Source organism: Protopterus annectens, chromosome 3.part0, assembly GCF_019279795.1.
Source record: "Protopterus annectens isolate FY-2018-M chromosome 3.part0, PAN1.0, whole genome shotgun sequence".
Taxonomy (NCBI): domain Eukaryota; kingdom Metazoa; phylum Chordata; order Ceratodontiformes; family Protopteridae; genus Protopterus; species Protopterus annectens.
Genome location: NC_056731.1, coordinates 1335241351 through 1335260347, shown reverse-complemented (window position 1 = coordinate 1335260347; position 18997 = coordinate 1335241351). Strand labels below are relative to the sequence as shown.

Here is an 18997-nt window from a genome sequence, read left to right as displayed (position 1 = left end):
CCACGCTTGCATGGGGGGACCGAGCCCTATCCCCTGCAGTGCTTCCACCCAAAGGTGGCATAGGGCCAATGAAGGAGGAGGTCCAGACTGGGCACCGGACCTGCTGGTGCCAGGTGTCATGGCCAGCTGAGGTGGGAGAGGTGGGTCCACTGGGACTGGCCTTCCCATATGAACTATGTTTTGGATGGTTTAATAAAGATATGGGTTAGTAACAGTCAACAGCATTCCCAATTAGTTATAACAGCATGCAGAAGTATTCCCATTAACCCAACACACCAGATTTTCAACAGTTGAAAAGCAAGCATAACACATGCATATATAGAACAATAGTGGACATTACAACAGCATGCAGGTTGCATTGATGGCAACATGCCACCAATATTGTGGTATTTTAATAGGGCACATGCATAGAAATAAATGCAAATATTTATAAACCAATAGGACATATGTCCCAACAAATGTTTTGAGATTAGACATACTGAGTGAGGTGTGGAATTGCATTTTTATGCACATACAGTGGGGTGGAAAAGGATAGCTCAGTTAACAACTTATATATCCTTATAGTTTTCACTACATTCCTATTAACTGAAGTTATATGCCCCTTACATGTATTATTATACTACCCAATGTCCTTATATTGTGCAATTGGATTTTTCTAGATCATTATATACATGAGCTGTATCTAACATACAAAGTGTCCAAGATGCAGATGTTACTGCTACATATTTTGAGAGTTGCTCACACACACTACTGCTATGATGGTACATTGACAGCTCTACTTTCATATAATTATCTAGATATGTTCAGGTGAAAGTACCAGTTATATGTTAACAGCTCCCTACATTTCTGGCAGCACACTGACATTTCTGGGGACAAAATACCAAGCTACTCATGTACCAGATTAACCTGTACATGCTGGGCATGAACCAACAGTTGAGGGCTGTAAATATGCATAAAAGCTACTGGCACTCCCTTCATCCACGTTTATATAGGCCTACCCAAGTGTGGGTTAACACTGCTTAATACCACAGTACTATTTGTAAAATGCAACAGTACAACAACATATAAAAAGAAAATGACACAGACGCACTCCAGGAATTATACATTTATTAAAGGATTATTACACCTTTATTTATTGAGTTAATACACTTTTTTGATGGCTCTCTCATTTATTTTATATAACAGTACATGCAGAATAATTACTAACCGGCCTGATGATGCAGCCTTTGCAACCTATCTTCATGGGCTTGCTGATTCATAGCCCAGACACCTGCAGCTGTGAAGTAAATGCAGTGATATATATATATATATATATATATATATATATATATATCATAGTATAGACAAGCATAGCAATTCTTAACTACTTAATATAATGGCTACTTACTCAGTACTGGGGCATTAGGCATCGCATGGGACTCCTGGATCCACTGGTCCAGTTGATCTTCCTTACGTCGCTTCATGTCAGAATAATGGTGCCTGACCTGCTCACCAGTCCGAGGAATGCCAGTGGCACTGGTGAGATCATGAGCTAGACTGTTCCAGGCCTCTGTTTTATATTGGGTGCCCTGGTACTGGTGCCGCAGGAGTTTTTCCTCATGATTGTGGACAGGGAGCCAAAGCATTACTTCGGTCTCCTCAATGCCCCAGCGTTGCACTCAAAATGGAGTGCCTTCTCCAACACCAGCCATGCTGACTGCAGAAGGGAGCTACAACCAGTTATGGCAAGTATTCCTGCCTATGGAGCTTAAATATGCCTCATTTCCCGCACTTATTTGTGATTGGCCAGTTTGGAAAAAACTCAGCTGTAGGCACACCTGCTTAGCTGATGTTAGCAATGTTTAATATTCCTTTGATAGATATGTGTCTGTTGAAAGTGCATGGTTATGAAATGCTGTCATGGCTTAGTAGTTATGTACTGTGACTATAGTGCACAGTATCTTCAGTTTGAGCCATGTCACTGCTTTTTATTTTCCTACTGGCCAGACCTGAATGGTTAAGGTACAGTAAAGGAGGTGTGGCCGTGTTTAGCCGACTTTTTTCAACTTTGCCCGAGTTTGCCCAACATTGCTCGACGTTGCCCGACATTGCGTTAGTTAGCACGGTGCACAGCTACGCACAAATAAGTTGTATTTGCTCTGGTTAGTGAGGTGCGCAGCTACGCGCAAATACATTGCGCTTGTTAACGCACTGCTCAGCTACGAGCAATTGGTTTTAAATGTGCTAAATACTGCTAAAATGTGCTTAGCCATGCTTTATATTGCTTAAAATAAGTTACTCATGCCTCAGAATGCATAACCATTTCACCTTCATATACATATATATATATATATATATATATATATATATATATATATATAAAATTCGTTCACTACCACATATAACATTTGAATGCTTTTTACAAAACTTATACATGATAAATGTCAGGAAATATTTTTGTATACAGATTTCTAACACAAAATGGAATGTGCAGTAGTGGGACTCGAACCAGGAATGCCTCCTCTTTGTGCGAAGGCTCTAACCACTACATTATTGCTATTTTCCTTAATTTGCATATTCTTTTCTTATTATTCTGTTCGGTGTCTAAGCTGCTAACTGTAGCTAAGCAATGGGCAATCCCGCGCAAACGCACAAATACAGGCAGCTATATCAGAAATAAAACAAAAAAAAATGTCTTTTAATGTTTAAATTTGCACGAGGTTTAACATATGGGGGAGTGTAGTGTTAGAATGTACACATGTGACTGGACTCGCTCATGTAACTCAACATTTCTTGGGTTTTGTCAGTGCAGGGACGTGGACTTTTGGACTGCTCGGCAGTCCGACATGCCCCCTACACTCGTCCATGCTCAGTGTAAGCTTTAGAGTTGAGGCAGCGCGCCCTCATTAATATGCATGGGGCACTGCCATCATACTCTTAGACTGGCGTTTCCGTGCAAGACTAATCTAGTCTTACATGGAAGATTAGTAAATCCTGGGGATTGTCTTTTCTATTTATCTGCAGACATCATTAAAACTAGACAACAGACAATTCTGGTTTGTACTCCAACCTTGTCATTGTATTTGTGATATTTCCTTTGATTCTACTCTGGCATGAATGAGTTACATACCAACATCAAAAAGAAAAGAGAAAGAGCAAAGTATTAGATGAAAACAACAGAGAACCCTGCTAGCTCCTAGTAATTGCTTTACTTCTATCCTGCTGTTTCTCAAAATTTTAGTTTACTTCACTGTCCTTGCATTGGCCTGTTGTATGGAGTCTAATGGTACTACCAATAGGGCCCATTTTATAGTTATTCTTTTTGATACTGGACAATTCCATCCACTTATTTCCATTGATTTAATTTCCTCAATGTTTTTATAACTTGGCTCACCTGTGGCCTTAAAGATGTTTTCCATAGTTTAGTAATACATTTCTTCTCTGCTCTTACTACCAGTGAGGGCAACACTTTTCTGTGTCTATGTCTCCCTTTGTCAACCCATTGCAATAGGAACATTTCTCAAGTGAAGTCAAAGTTCTGCATCCCCAGTTGTTTAACCATATCAGTTAATTTCATTTTGAATTATTATAACATCTCGCATTTCCAGAAAATATGCACCCATGTACCTCTGAACTCTTTCTTGCATCCAACAATAATCACTACTATTTGGGAATATTCTATTAATCCTTCCTGGCATATAAAATATTTATGCAAGCCCTTCCATGTGAATATTCTAAATGTTCTCGATTTAGTGGCATACGTTGGCACAGTAACTGTTTGGCCCCCCTCTTTTCCCCTAGTTCCATGAATAGCATTTTCTTCCCGTTTTCCTTATTCTTGAGATCAAATGTGTTGCAGCTGTTCCCTGTCATTTGTCTAACACCTCAGCTGTTAGCAAATCTTTCCATTTTGTTCTGTACACTTCCATTTTCATCAAGCATGTTTACCCGAGTTGGGTTGCTTAAAAATAAAGCTCTAAGTCTGGCATTCATAAACCTTCTCTGTCAGTGGACAAATATATTATTTTCTAACTGTACGCCTCTTTTTTCCCAACTAGGAAGAAGCTTTTCAACTCCTTTTCCATTGCTTTGCAATACTCTACATATAAGCAATAAAAATATGATTGGCCCACAGACAGAATAAAGGAGGCTGTAAACATTCTTACTGACTAGATTTTTTAACCTCACCCAACTGCAGCATTTTCTACCTATTCATTTAAATATGGTGCTTAGTTGCCATTTCTGTCCACACAACCTCTGCTATTTGCCCTATATCTTTTTCTATCCAAACACCAAGGTCCTTAAATTTTCCCAAAGAAAAGGGAAATTCCTGTACCAGTGCATGTGTCAGAACCTGATAGAAGGCCAAATTTGTGGACTTCTTCAAATATTAGATCAGGTCTCTGTCCAGTTCTGTTACATATAAGATAATATCATTTTCATACATAGCTGTTTTGTTTTCCACATTACCTCATGCATATCCTGAGATTTCCTTATTGTCTCAGCCAAAAGTTTGAGGTACAGAGAATCTCAGTGATTATTACATGGGGGAGGGGGCAACCCTGCCTAGTGCATCTGCTTATCAGTATGGATTCGTATACATCCCCCATAAATGTAATGCTAATACTTGAGTCACTGTATATATTGAAAATAACTTCTATCCGTTTTTCTGGAAAACTAAACTCCTGTAGGACCTGTTGGAAAAAAACTTCAGTCAGCCCTATTGTAAACATTTTTGGCATCTAAACTCATAAGCATTAACCTGTGTTTTGTGCAAGTGCTTTCTCCTAAATTAAATTGGTGTTTTTTATATTATTGAAGGTTCTCCTCCCCTCAATGAAGCCACATTGGTCCCCATTTATCAATTCTGGCAATGTTTTGGCAGGTCTACATGCCATAATCACCATAAAGATTTCATAGTCATGGTTTAGAGTAGATATGAGTGTATAGGAACCAGGGTCTATTGGATTTTTCCCCTCTTTATGACTTATAACTAATACTACCTCTCTCCAAGAATGAGGAATTTTTCCTCCTTTTTAAGATACGGTTGAACCATTTCATCAACACCCTTCTTACCTTCTCTTTTTGCTTCCCCATATTTTTATTGGTGTCCCATCAGCTCTGGGGGAATGCCTGTATGTGTATGTTTCATTACTTCCTTAATCTCTTGCTCACTACTTCCTTTACCTATAGAGTCCCTTTGAGCAGGGTTTAATTTTGGTAAATTCAGGTTCTGTAAGTATTTCATGATATTGACCTTTTTTGTTGCAACATTTCTTCCCAGTGTATAAATCCTAGTAGTACCGAGCTGAGCCATTACATCTCGGATCTCACTTGACCTCATCACTGTTTTGCCTATTGAGCGGTCTTTTAATCAGGTATCTACTCTAGATGCCTGCTGCTTCCTAAACCCTTGTGCTAGATACCTCAAAAACCTTGGAGTGACCTGAAAGTAAATTAATGTAAGTGCTTACCCTGTATTTATTCAAGCTATTGATACAATCCTACATCTCTTTTTAGCCCCTAACAGTTCCAACTGGCTGTTTTGAGAATACACCAGCCGTCATCATATTTTGTGCTTCAAAGACCCTTCATAATACCCTGAGATACTTTGTCCTGGATTAGTCCTATTTACCTTATGTTTTTTTTTTTTTTTTGTAGTTGTACCTATGGACTTCATTTTAAGCTCATCCCATTGGGCCTTCTTCATCTAGTAGTAAGTGCTCCAATTCCCTGTGTAGTGTCACATCCATCCATGTGGTGAATGTAGACCTTGTAAGTATGCTGAAATTGCCAGTGTTTAATGCAGTCATCTTTTCAATCTGAATGTAGTTTTACTATTACTGGGGCATGATCTGAGATTGTAAATGGATGCATTATAGTATACTGAACCAACTATAGATACTTACTTGAAATACTGCACCTGTCCAATCCTGGCCATGTTTTGGTCTTACTAGAATAAAAAATAAAGTCATTCTGCTTGTATTATTCCTCACAATATCTGTCAACACAAACACATACATATACTTTTTAAGCATATTCCCAGTCCACATATTCAGTTATGCCTTGGCCCACATGAGACATCTTTGTGACTCATAATTATATTCCATTTTCCAGCTATCAATGTTATACCCTTCTGAAAGGTCATAATTTGTCCTAGTACCTGTTTCATTTCCTGTATTTTAGATCTAGGTGGGATATATACAGCACTCAAAGTTATACTCTTCCTCTTCCAGATTCCTTTACCTGCTACATATTTCCCTTTTTGTCCTTTATCTCTTCATCGGTTATGATCAGTGATATTTCTCTAATCATTAACATCACTCCCATTCTCCTGTCAGCCCCTTAGGTTGTTGAGTAGCCTGCCATCCTTGCCTTGCAGCAAAATTTTTGTATTCTTCCAAGCGCATATGGGTTTCCTGTAACATAAACACACTGGCTTCACATCTTCTCAAGTACTGCAATACACTCATTTCTTTTATTCTCTCCCTGAAACCATTTACATTCCTAGTAACTATCCTGCGTGCATTGCAATCTATTTAACCTTTCCCTGTCTGTGAAATTTCCTTTTGTATTGTCCCATGTATCTAACATAGTTGTACTTCACTGTTTTTATTGCTCTAAATTTGCCCATGGAGATCTCTTAACATTATTATCAGCTAAATCAAATGAGTTAGCAAAATAACTATTCCACTCTCCTTCAATACCTTTTGTAAAACTATGTACAACCATTTTAATGGCGTGCAGTACTATCGCCTGCTTCAGCCAACACTCACCTTTGATGTCCTTCCCCTTCCATTTTCCTGCACACATCCATTATGCTGGCATATCCTCCCCTCCCAAGAGATTTTTTTGTTAATGTCCAACCCTCTAACCTTTTGTACTCTACTGCTTATTATGGCCTGAGGCACTATGACCTAAGTAATTTTGTTTAGGTAGACATCCAACTCTTACTTTTTGCCCTGTGTTGCCCATATTGATTGTTTCCAGCATTAAAATACTTTCCCTATCTTAGACCTAGCTGTACTTTAATAGTTTACAGTGACGCATCACCTCTAGTGTACCTGCTATATTTACACTTGAATCATGATTTTTTCTTTGCAAGCTTTTGTAAACAATAATGATGGCAAATACTTTCTTTATAAAAAACATACATTACATTCTATTTTCCTTTTATGTCCCATGTGAATTTAATCCTTTAGTGTTCTTTTCACCACCTCTTTTGTCTTTTCTGCCTGTCTCCCCAGTGTTTGATGTGCCCACCTTGCTGATCTGCTTGGTAAATTCTCTCATGTTCTTTGTTTTTTTCTCACATCCTTCTTTGGAAAAGAAGGAAGGGTTTTTCTGGGAGCCTTTCTCAACACAGTCTTCTTTTTATTCTGGGACTGATCTATCCGAAGAGCTGTACCATCTGCTAGTGGCGACAGCAGATAAATCGACCTCCATTTCTCAATTCCTGTAGTGCTAAATCTGGGCCTGTGTACATTTCAAGTCCTAATGGACAGAAAATTCTTAACTGTTGCAGGTATAGGAGTCTAAAGCATAATTTTATTTCCCTGAATTTTTTAATGACTTGACATCATTGTGCCACCTTTTTGGCATGTCACTCCTCCTTCCCTGTGGGCTTTGATCGGCCTTGTAACTTCTTGCTGCAAGCTGCTTATCTTATCAGTTTGTCCTGATGTTTTTGTTCTTGTCTTGAGTCATGAGGTATGCCTAGTCTGCCCACTACCAGATTATTTGTAGCTTAGAGCAGCAACCTTTCATTTGAACTGCTAAAGTTCTCTTAGGTACAGAAGGCTGAATAAAAGAGTGCTACTCGATGGGCGTTATGCCGGATGTCCCCTCAAAAACTGTTCTTTTGTGTTTCTACAATTGCTTGGCTGCACTGCATTGTTAAATTGTTTCTGGTATCTGATTTTCCTCTGCATTTCCTTAATTTTGTTGCTGTTTTATATGTTTTCCAGCTGTTTTTTTTCCAAGTGTTAACCTCTGAACCAGTAGTTGTAGTTCTGTGGCAAGGAATTAAATTGTTAATGTCTTCTGGAAGCATGCATTTTTGGTTGAATTCCTAGTTGTTTGTCTGTTGGCTCTTTTGTTTTCTGTGCTGGGGTACACAGCACTGAGCTCCATGCAGCACCGAGCTACACTGTACTAGATAGAGGTAGACCGTTACAGTTTGAAATGCTGTGCAAATGAACCTAGTCATTCTCACACCCACTGAGATGCTGTAACTGTACTATGCGTTGTCTACTAATCAGACTCTCCCAGCACTATCTTAGGTTTCTAGGTTCATAGGTAATTAATAGGCAATTAATAGGTCTTCTTAAGCTTCCCAAATATATTTAACAAATTTTTGATACCACTCATTTTATTGGGATATAGCTTGGGTATGGGTTGTCGAGCATTTACAAGGTTCCTCTTTCTAACAGGGACATAGGTGTCCATCCAGGGGTAAATGTATGACTCCCTATTCACTGATACAATTTGCATTTGAATAATTGCAGTGAGGAACTCTGCTTCATATGTATGGGAATCCTGTCCCAGAGAAGGGGTTTTCTCTGAGACAAATACTTGTCCTAGTAACATGGCTTATTTATATTCCAGAAAAGGTTTAGGTCCCTAGATTGTTTCTAATGTCATTTGTCTTGCGGACGTGCAATAGGTCCATAGGGGCTGGATTAGAGGATGCTTTGAAGGACAGGCATAGATTGCCTTTCAGCAGCCTGTAGGGGACTGAATACAAGGATAAGGCTTTGAGATGGTCAGCATTGGACTTGTTTTGTACTCCATGTATTCTTTTTGTGAGGAGCCTCTGTGGACACTCCAGTTTTTGCATGTGCCTGGTCAGGTGCATACTGTAGGGAGCATAGCACTCAATGATTGGTCTATTTATTAATAAATACTACCTAAGACACATTCCTGTAATATCAGAAATACATTATCCCCATTGAACTGACTACTTAAACCTTTACTTCATATTAAATAGTGTTATATTTCTTTACTGTATTCTTGGACTAAAATGGAAGGTCAGCCAGATTATTTGTCCTCTACTGCCAGCCTCATAGAACTTAATTTACTCAGGCAGTGTAACAATTGCCTGTTGTTCATAGACAATGGATTATTTCTACTTTTGTATCTAGCTATATGAAGCGATGCTGGTAGTTAATCAAATTGGAGACTTCCCTGTCACAAACAAACTCAACCCAACACACACTTCCACTGTATTCTACAGAAATACACAGTAAACTGTCATACACTGACACCATTAAAAAAATCCCTTTATAAGTTGCCAAGACCAAGTGAATCTGTAATTCAGTGTAGATCAAATGCTTTAACACTTATTAGCACTATTACAGTAAAGGGTCACCAGGTAATTAACCACTCTAAAACTAGCGCACCTAGACACCCTTCTAACAAGAGTGTACCAATGATTGGAGACTCCATTGTCAAGACACTGACTTAACTCTCACAAGTCCAAACAAAGAAAAGAGTAGGTGCCAAGATCTCTGACATATCAGTGGCAATAAAGACCCTTAAGCCAAACAAATATGACTATGACACAGTAGTGACCCACATAAGTGTGAATAAACCTTTGGGGATATGCATGACAGCGTTTCTATGCATGCCACAAATGCAGATAATACCCTGATTTTGAGAGAAATCCTTTCTTTTCCTTGAAAGATACCAAAGTCCAAGAAAAAAGATGATTAATTTCAACAAATGGTTGCATATCTGGTGTCATTCTTGGGGTATTTAGTATTTGTTAACATTGGAGGAGATGGGAGAAGCCACTCTTGCTTTGTAAGGGATAGCTTGCATTTCTCATTCCTAGGCTTCTGCATACTGGCTAAAACCTTTTCTGTCCCATACCATAGTTCCTTCTTTAGGCAGAGTCCAGCTAATGTATATCTTAACCTAAAAAAAAAAAAGAAACATATCAAGCACCAGACCACATCAACGTAGCTCTACTCAAAGCCAAGATTATAATTAACAAATTGTCTGATCATCACATTCCAGTGCTGGTTAGGAAATCCATTTTATGTGGTGCAGCTGCTTACAAAAGGTATTTCCTCTGAAATGAATTACAGTCTAGAATTACAAACTGTAAACTTTTTCTTAGTGTTTTCTGTACGTAAAAATGCATACACATTATATTTTGTGCTCACTTACCGTAAAAAAAAAAAAAAAAAATATATATATATATATATATATATATATATATATATATATATATATATATATATACACACTAACCTTGAATTATCTACAGTAAATGCTTATCAAATATATTGTCCGTGATATCCTTTTATGCCTTTGTATTACTTCTGGTTGTCTGTATAAAGCACTACTGTACCGTGTTATGGCTGAAAAAGTTCTAACAACCTGTCCAGTCATACGATTCTCAAACTGAAAAATAAATAAACGCAAACAAGGAAGGTTTTATATCCCTCTGTGTTCTGCACTGATGACACCTAGTTTGGAATAAATGCCCGTTTTGTGATGTTTCTTACGAGGCATAACAAGTAAATGGAAAGACCCCAGATGTTCCTAACTAAAAGGTCACAAGCTTAAAAGACAAGTGCTAGGAGATGCTACATGCACTGCCCCTTTACTCAGTGTTTTATAGACTATTTACAGATGGTTTGTGTCTAGCCTTTTGGGCCGTTAAGGATTCAGTACTCCAGAACCCTTATATTAGCCCAAATCAGACAATATGATTAATACCAGAACCAGGGACCCAAAATTGTTTCAGCAGATAAACAAATGGCAGTGGAGAAACAGATTTGTCACATGATGCTTATCACTTTACTGGAACAAACTTCCACTCCAAATCAAACAATGTGACATATGTTCTTCCTTCATAAAGGAGTTAGTCAATTGGATGAGTATCCACAAGTGCACACTTGCTATAAATGGAAAGATGTAAATAGCTGCTGAGCCCAGTTGCCTTGTATATCCTGTGATACTATGATTCTGTGCTTACATTTATAGTTCTTTTCATGGCCCAGTATTGGCACTGATGTTTTACTCATTTAAACAGTCTAAAAAGATAATTAATTTAAATGAAAATGACCAAATGCCATACCAGAGTAGTGAGCAGAGCAAATATAAATGAGCAGTTAGCGTAATTGCAGACCTGGTAACCATTTGAGATGTTGGGACCTGCTACATTGAGTCCCAAAATATGGAGACTGAATGGCCAAAAAATGGTCTTACGTATACTAAGACCGAGATGTATTTCTCGGAATATTCCATTTCCTCCAAGGTATGGCGATCTTGGAGTTGGTATATATAAGTATGGGGGTGTGAGGTGCAGGGTGGGGTTTGGCCTCCCCTGCAAAAAGTGTTTAATGACAAGACTTATTTTTCAAACTTCGCTTTTCTCTTGTGTTTTCGGTCTCTGTTTTGGCTTGTCAACACTTAGCATTTTAAGTGCTGACATTTTGATGCAGCCAGAGTTCAGCATGAGATGTTGTTGTTGTTGTTTGTCTTTCGACTTTTCCCGGTTAGGGGTCACCAAAGCGGAACTCCGGTCCACTAATGATTGGCAGTACTCTTTAAAATTAGCAAACAATATAAGGGAAATCTGCAGTGTGTATAGTGAAACATAGTGCAATCAAAAAGTATGCAAGCAACCACAGAAAATAAAATATAACATTGAAATGTGCATAGCATTTTTCAATTAAACAGTCCTGCAATAAGTAAATATGACTTATACAGTGGTTTTGTAACATTTCAAGGAAAACAGCCAATCATTTGCTTTCCTTCAGTGACGGCTGAAAGTACCACCTTGCCATGTATATCTGAGACATCAGGTTGGAGATAATTTATTAACCTTTCCCTAAATCACACATCATAATCACAATTTCTGCTTCAGACTCCTGAAAATGAAGTAAAACACAGCCACCAAAGCTTTAACAGCAAAGTATGCAGACTGTTGCTTGACATGAATGTACAAATGAAAAATAAGCATTATAAAATGAGAAGGAAATGTGTAGTATGTTACACTGATACTATATTTAGCAATCACAGGACACATAGCAGGGAAACAACTGCAAAGTAGCCACATGTTTACATGTTTACAAGTGGTAGTATTACCAGGTGAAATAGAAATACTAGCCTAGTGTGCAATGTAGAAACTGTGTCTGCCTCAAAGTTACAGACATCTGAAGCAGTTTGCATGGGGGAGAGTGTTCAAAGACTGCATTCTCACGTAGCTCCTTTTCTTTGCAAAGGTTTTACTTCTGTTTATAAGTCTTTGGGTTTGTTAACAGTTTAATAGTTTTATTTCCTTATGTGGGTACAACACATCAGAAAAATTCTTTAATAAATGGCCTCACTATCACAGAAATGGCTACCTGCAGTAATCCAGCCATGCAGTGTTAACATGGCTTGAGTTGAAAGCACTCTTAAATGGGCATAGCTGCTGCAAGGGTGCAATGTTACATACACTGCCCACAGTGAGTCTTATAAATTAATCTGTACTACACAGACTGAATCGCTGGGGAGTTTATGATTCTACTATGAGACTACCTCAGGCGTCCATTCCAAACTCCACAAGTGCTCAATGCACCTATTCCAACAAGAAGCCCAAGAAGCCTTGTTTCATCTTCAAAAATGCTATAATTCTATAAGGACAATAATATAACTGCAGTCTAGGTGGGGTGGGGTGGGGTGGGGTGGGCTTGCCATGCAAAACTCATCTACAGCATTTCTTGTTAATATGTAACAATAGGTAAAAATGATGGCTTACAGTGCCCTGGGTGGTGCTTAGAATGGGTCCTAGTACTGTATGCCAGTCCTCTTTCCTTGTTAACAAACTTAAAATAATAAATAACTATCTTATCTTCAGTGAATATATAGGCAGTATCACTTTTGCACTAGCTTGTTTGTTAATTACCAGAGGTAATCCATTTAGGTCTTCACCAGCTTGGAGTTGCATTTCCTGATTCTTCACAGTACATAAAGCTCTAGCTATGATTGCTCCACAATACAGCAGATGTGTAAAATTTAAAAGCATTGGGTACTCACTGAGACAATTGCCACCAAAGAAAATGGTGGGAAAATACAACAAAATTATGATTTCTCCTAAATTTTGCATATAGACACATATTTTAGACTTGCAAGCTTAATTACCTCAGCTGCAGAGGAGCTAACCGAAATATTCATCATTGATCTACAGACTTCGTCTTGAGCCAGTATAAGTGATACAGAGTATGATGTTTGTATATATGGAAATGTAATCTGGTTTATCAAGCAAGATGGTATCTACTGCTATTAAAGCTGTGACCAAGACTGCAAGAATGAAAAGGCTTTGCACTTTTTGGCACATGTCTGCTTATCTTATCTCACACTGATTTATAAGCAAAGTGATGGTCTTAGTGTCTTGCATTTAAACATCTCTTAGTCCATATAAGCAGTAAGGCAACCATGGGCCTTATGTGGTCCATGTGCTACTAATGGCTCATCCTGGGTATAGTGGGATAATTCCCTGACTTTTTCCCATGTGAACCATATTTGATTAGAAAAAAGGCTCCTGAGAAACCAGGTGGTAGGAGGATGGGAATGAGCAGCTAGTAGCAGCACATCTACCCTGATAGCAGTATGGTAACTCAGTTTATTACATTGGTGACATCTGGGGAGTTCATGTGAATCAACCAGAACAATGATAATGCATGGTGCATCTACTAAAAGGAGGTTTGCATGTGGGGAACCATTTTGGACTCTTGAGACTTGTAATTGCAAGCCACAGAATCATGAGGCTGCATAATTAAAAATGCGGACTTCCATTTTCATAGGTTCATGAATTAGTACTAGGCTAACTGCCTTCATAGGCCGTTTTAAGCCTTGCCAACTAACTCATGTGAGAATCAAACACTGACCTTGTGCCTGTTAGACAAATAACCTAAGTATTATGTGCCAACCTCTCTCTTTTCGCCAAGTTATGGCCATACTGGAGTTGATCTATCCATCTATCTATCATACAGAGAGAGAGAGAGAGAGAGAGAGAGAGATCACCTATATATATATATATATATATATATATATATATATATATATATATATATATGTGTGTGTGCGTGTGTGTGTGTGTGTGTGTGTGTGTGTGTGTGTGTGTGTGTATCTATCTATATGTATATATATATATATATATATATATATATATATATATATATATATATATATATATATACATATATATATATAGATATATATATATATATATATATATATATATATATATATACATATATATATATATATATATGGGATTCATACTGATCCCCGATGGCACTTTCTGCCGAAGCAGAAATCAATGAACATACTTAACCAAAAGTGCTGTTCACCGAAGCAGCACTTTCGTATAAGTATGCTCGTTGTTCCAGTCGCACTATAGTGCGGATAAGGGAAAATTCTATTTTCTCCACTGTAGTGTGACCTCAGAGTGAGAATATTAAAGTGGGAGGGTCTGGTGGCACAACCCCCCCATATAGGGGGTGCACTGGGGCTTGCCCCCGTAGATTTATTGTTTTTTTTTTTTTGTAACACACTTTAACGAAGGCTTTTTTGGTGAAACCGCTTTTGTTAATGTGTGTTCAGTTATTACGGATTCGGGATGTTGAAGTTTCGTTCAACAGTCCTAAATCCATATATCTATATTTATCTATCTATCCATATATATATGTATGTATATATATATATATATATATATATATATATATATATATATATATATATATATGTATGTATATATCTTTGGAGGGGTTGGATTCTAATGAACTGGTGGCCAGATTTACCAAATGCTTCACGTAGGAAACATCACTGTAGTAATCTATGTAAGGTCATTCTTTTTCCCTTTCCCTAAATGGTTGTTTAATTTGCAGATATTTAAAGCATTGCATGCACTTTATGGTCATGCTTGCAACATAAATCAGTTATATGTTCATTGCAATCCTCCATCATGGACAAACTGGCCTAAATACAATCCCTACTACTCCCTACAATGTTGTAGTAGTGCTCTATCAGTTTTTGTTCTGAAAATTTGGATTCAAACCCAATCAATGTGGTAATGATTTCTAATACTGAAACTCATTTGTGGGAGCCCTGAAACAAGAATACTGAATGTGAGAAAATGTAGTCTTACATATACAAAGTCCAAGACTTCTATGTCTTGGTGTATTCCCTGTTCTCCAAAGTATGGTGATCTCAGTATATATGGGTTAGCAGGGCTGTGGGCAGTGCAGCCCTACATTAGGGGCCTTGCCTCCAGCAAAAAACATGTTTAAAGGTGAAAGGTGATTTCCATCATTCACTGTTCTTCTGCAGTTTTATTATTATTTTTTTTTTTGTAATTCCAATGCTCAGAATTATGAGTATCATAATCACAGTTGGAGCCAATCAGTTTCAAAAGTGCACCCTTCTTTATTTGTTTTTTTTAACAGGTTTATATGTTCACTGTACAATGCTTTTCTTGCATGTTGTAGTTGCCTTCATTGTACTACATGATGTATTCTGTTTCCATCTCACATCTAAGTGAAATAACCACTGTCACAGTGCAACTGATTACTGATGGTGAAGTGTTAAGAGTTAGTGCTTACTTTGCTGTTGCTGTTTTCATGACAATCATATATATGCTGCTGGAGTTCCATCAGTAATACAGTACTGTTTATCTCTGTCAATGTATGCCTCTTTAGTTTGTATTATGTTTTACTGAGTACAAGATCATAGCTGAAAATGGGTCAGTTGGTGCAGTTTACTTATTTTAGATAAATAAATAGATTTTTGTACTTTGCAAGCAGTACACTATGTACTAATTTTAAATATTACAATGATTCTTACAATGTGTGTCTGAACTGGAGAGAGCTGGGTGGGATGAAGGTGATATGAGTTGAGTGCTTCTTACAACATTTAATGAGTCTGCAGAACATACCATATAAGATATTTGCTTCTTTATCTCGGATGTTTTAAAAAACACTTCTCAAAACTATATATAATGTTATATACAAAAAGTTCTGTAGACAACACACAGTGTTGCTTACCTTGTGTTTTGCATTCTCAGTTCTTTACATAAACAAAAGTAATGTAGTCCAAGCATGGTAATCCACAGTTTAACATACAGTGCAACTATGTAACATTAAGATACTTAGATATCTGTCTTTCAGTTTATGTAAATGTGAGCCAGACCTTTTGATGCAATCACATTAAAGCATAGTTTGACCAGTTATTTCTTTTCTTGAGAATTTTTCATTTCTGTAATTTAATAGGTCTCATGGTTCAGTGATACTTCAGTACTAGGGATGATCAGTGAAGTATAAATGATCTGTTAGATATGTTTTATATGATGGCTACATATGTACCTATTTCCAATGTAATCAGTCATGACTAAATATATTATGACAGTTTTCCATTTTGACTTTAGAATAATGACAGAAATTCAATTATTGGTGATAAATACAGATGGCCCAAAACAATTCCATACTACCTGGAAGACAGCTTAGGTAAGTATATTTGCGACAATACAGTGTGAAATAGTTTATAAATGTTTTTTTCTCAAAAAATGTTTTATTAATTATATGAATAGCAAGACAATTAAAAGATTATACATAACAAGAAGGCATAAATGAACATATAACAATTCATCTAGTGATAACAACCTTCATGAGATTTTGATAAGTTATTTAGAAATAAAAGATACACCATATGTACACTATATACAAGTTAGGCAACCTGAGAGAAAAAAAAAAGAAAAAAAAAATATTTAACATTAACTATTTAATATGTTTAGAATCTTTTCTAACACAACCTTTCTAATAGCTTTTTTTTTTGGACTTCCACCTAAGTATCTTTGAGCATCAATAAATTTAAAAGCCATTTTCTGGAAAGTAACCCATTTTAATTTAGAACGATCAATCCAATTTTGTATTATATAAAGTTTTAGTAATGAGCAAATAAAAATGATAACATGAATATCAACTTTTGAAAGATGAATCAATGGAATATGTAGAATAGCAAATTCCCACGTCAACGTGGATTTTTGATATCCCATTTTCTGCAGTCTGACTTTCAAAGATGTCCACAATCTGTGAGAAAAATGACAATACCATAGAATATGAAGGAGGTCTGCTTGGGGATGAGAACAGCATGAACACTTAAGGGGACTTATTTGGGTTAAATTTGTTTAATTTGATTGGGGTAAAGTAGGCATCATTATTAATCATTAATTGTGTGTATGCTAATTTTTAAAAGGGATAAATTCCTTAGTGTGTCTAATAGCCAGGACTTTCTGAGATTCTGACAATTGGGAATTATAATTCAACCAAACATTAGATAAAAAGACAGTTGTGGTCCATCATTAAAGAATTAATTAATTTATATGAGTTTGAGAGCATTTTATCAGATGATGAAAGTATTTTGATAATCGTGTTAAGGTTTTTCAATTGTGAGTCTATGGGGACCAGAGATACAAATTTGTTTTTAATTATTGCTCTTAGTTGTGTAAGAATTGGTGAGTAATTCCAGTTTACTTTCAATAACTTACGCCAATCAGATAAAGGCAAGTCAAGATATTTCAAAACATCTCCTACTTTTAGATTTTTAATTAAAGGATAGTTTGTTAAGTTCAAAAGTTTATTGTCCAATAATATATTTGGGTTTAGATGAATTGGCTGAACATGGTGCGAGATCTTTTCTAGTTTACACATTTTGAGTAAGGTTTGGAAATCTCTAATCTTTTGTTTAAATACTGTAGATATATTTTTAATAAATAAACTATCCAGAGAGATAAAGGGAATAGCTTCAGGATTTAAATTATTAGAAATGACATAATTATACCATAATTTTATCCATAAAGAGTGATTTGGATAAGAAGTGTTATTGAATTTAGAGATAGTAAGAAGTTTATTGGATGAGACAATCAAATAATAGAGATAAAGATTAGGTAAACCCAAACCTCCCTTGTCCTTCGAAAATGCCAATCTAGAATAGGAAATTCTAACAGATTTAGGGAACCATATGAATTTTGCCAAAGCTTTATTTACAGACTCAAAAAATTTTTTTGAAATTATCTGATCAGATGATGAGAATTGGTAAAGAAATTTAGGCAGAATATTAATTTTAATAATGGCCACCCTTGAAAGAAATGAAAGGTTTAGATGCTTCCATCTGTCCATATCAGACAATATAGAGTTCCATAATTTATTAATATTATTTTGAAAGGAAGATTTATTATTGTGTTCTAAATTGATTCCTAAATATTTTATATTATAAGTAAACTGAAAATGATCGTCTGGAAACAAAAAGATTTGTGTGCTAAATGATTTAAGGGAAAAATATGAGTTTTGTAGAATTTAAAAGATAGTTGGAAACCAAAGAAAAATAATCAATAGAATTCATTATTTTTCTGTAATCAGATAATGGAGTTTGAAAGTAGATCACTAAATCATCCGCAAAAGCAGAGAAATGAATATTAGTATTAAGAATTCTAGGGATGTTATGAAAAGTATTTTGAGTAATGAACAATAGCAAAGGTTCTAAGTAAATGTTGAAAAGAAAAGGGGACAATGGACAACCCTGTCTTGTTCCTTTAGTGATCTTTATCGGATCAGAAAATTGACCATTAATGTATAGTCTAGTAAACATATTCTTGTATAAAACTTTTAAAAAATTTATAAAGAATAAGGGAATATTAAAACATAACATAGTTTGAAATAGAAAGTTCCAACATACTCTGTCAAAGGCATTTGATGCATCTATAATCAAAGCATATATAGGGTTTGGATTTTTCTTAATGAGATTAAGTATAGTCTCTAAAGATAGAGTGTTATCCCAAGCATGTCTCTGAGACATAAAACCTGATTGATCTGACGAGATAATTGAGGGTAAAATCCGTTTCAATCTGTTAGCCAGAATAGATGACAGAATCTTAATATCCACGTTAATTAAAGAAATGGGTCTATAATTTACTGGGTCAGATTTATCTTTCTTATTTTTTAGAATTAGAATGGTTTTGGATGTG

General features: G+C 36.3%; 1 protein-coding gene across 1 annotated transcript in view; it reads left to right on the top strand.

Moving 5' to 3' along the window:
* Positions 1–15488: 15488 nt before the first annotated feature.
* The window catches only part of LOC122797066 (meprin A subunit beta-like), a 380136-nt gene continuing 376627 nt past the window's right edge, over positions 15489–18997 (top strand). Inside the window, exons 1-2 of the mRNA XM_044065841.1 lie at positions 15489–15569; positions 16403–16481. Coding sequence (XP_043921776.1) covers positions 15489–15569; positions 16403–16481 — 160 coding nt within the window. The remainder of the gene's footprint in view (positions 15570–16402; positions 16482–18997) is intronic.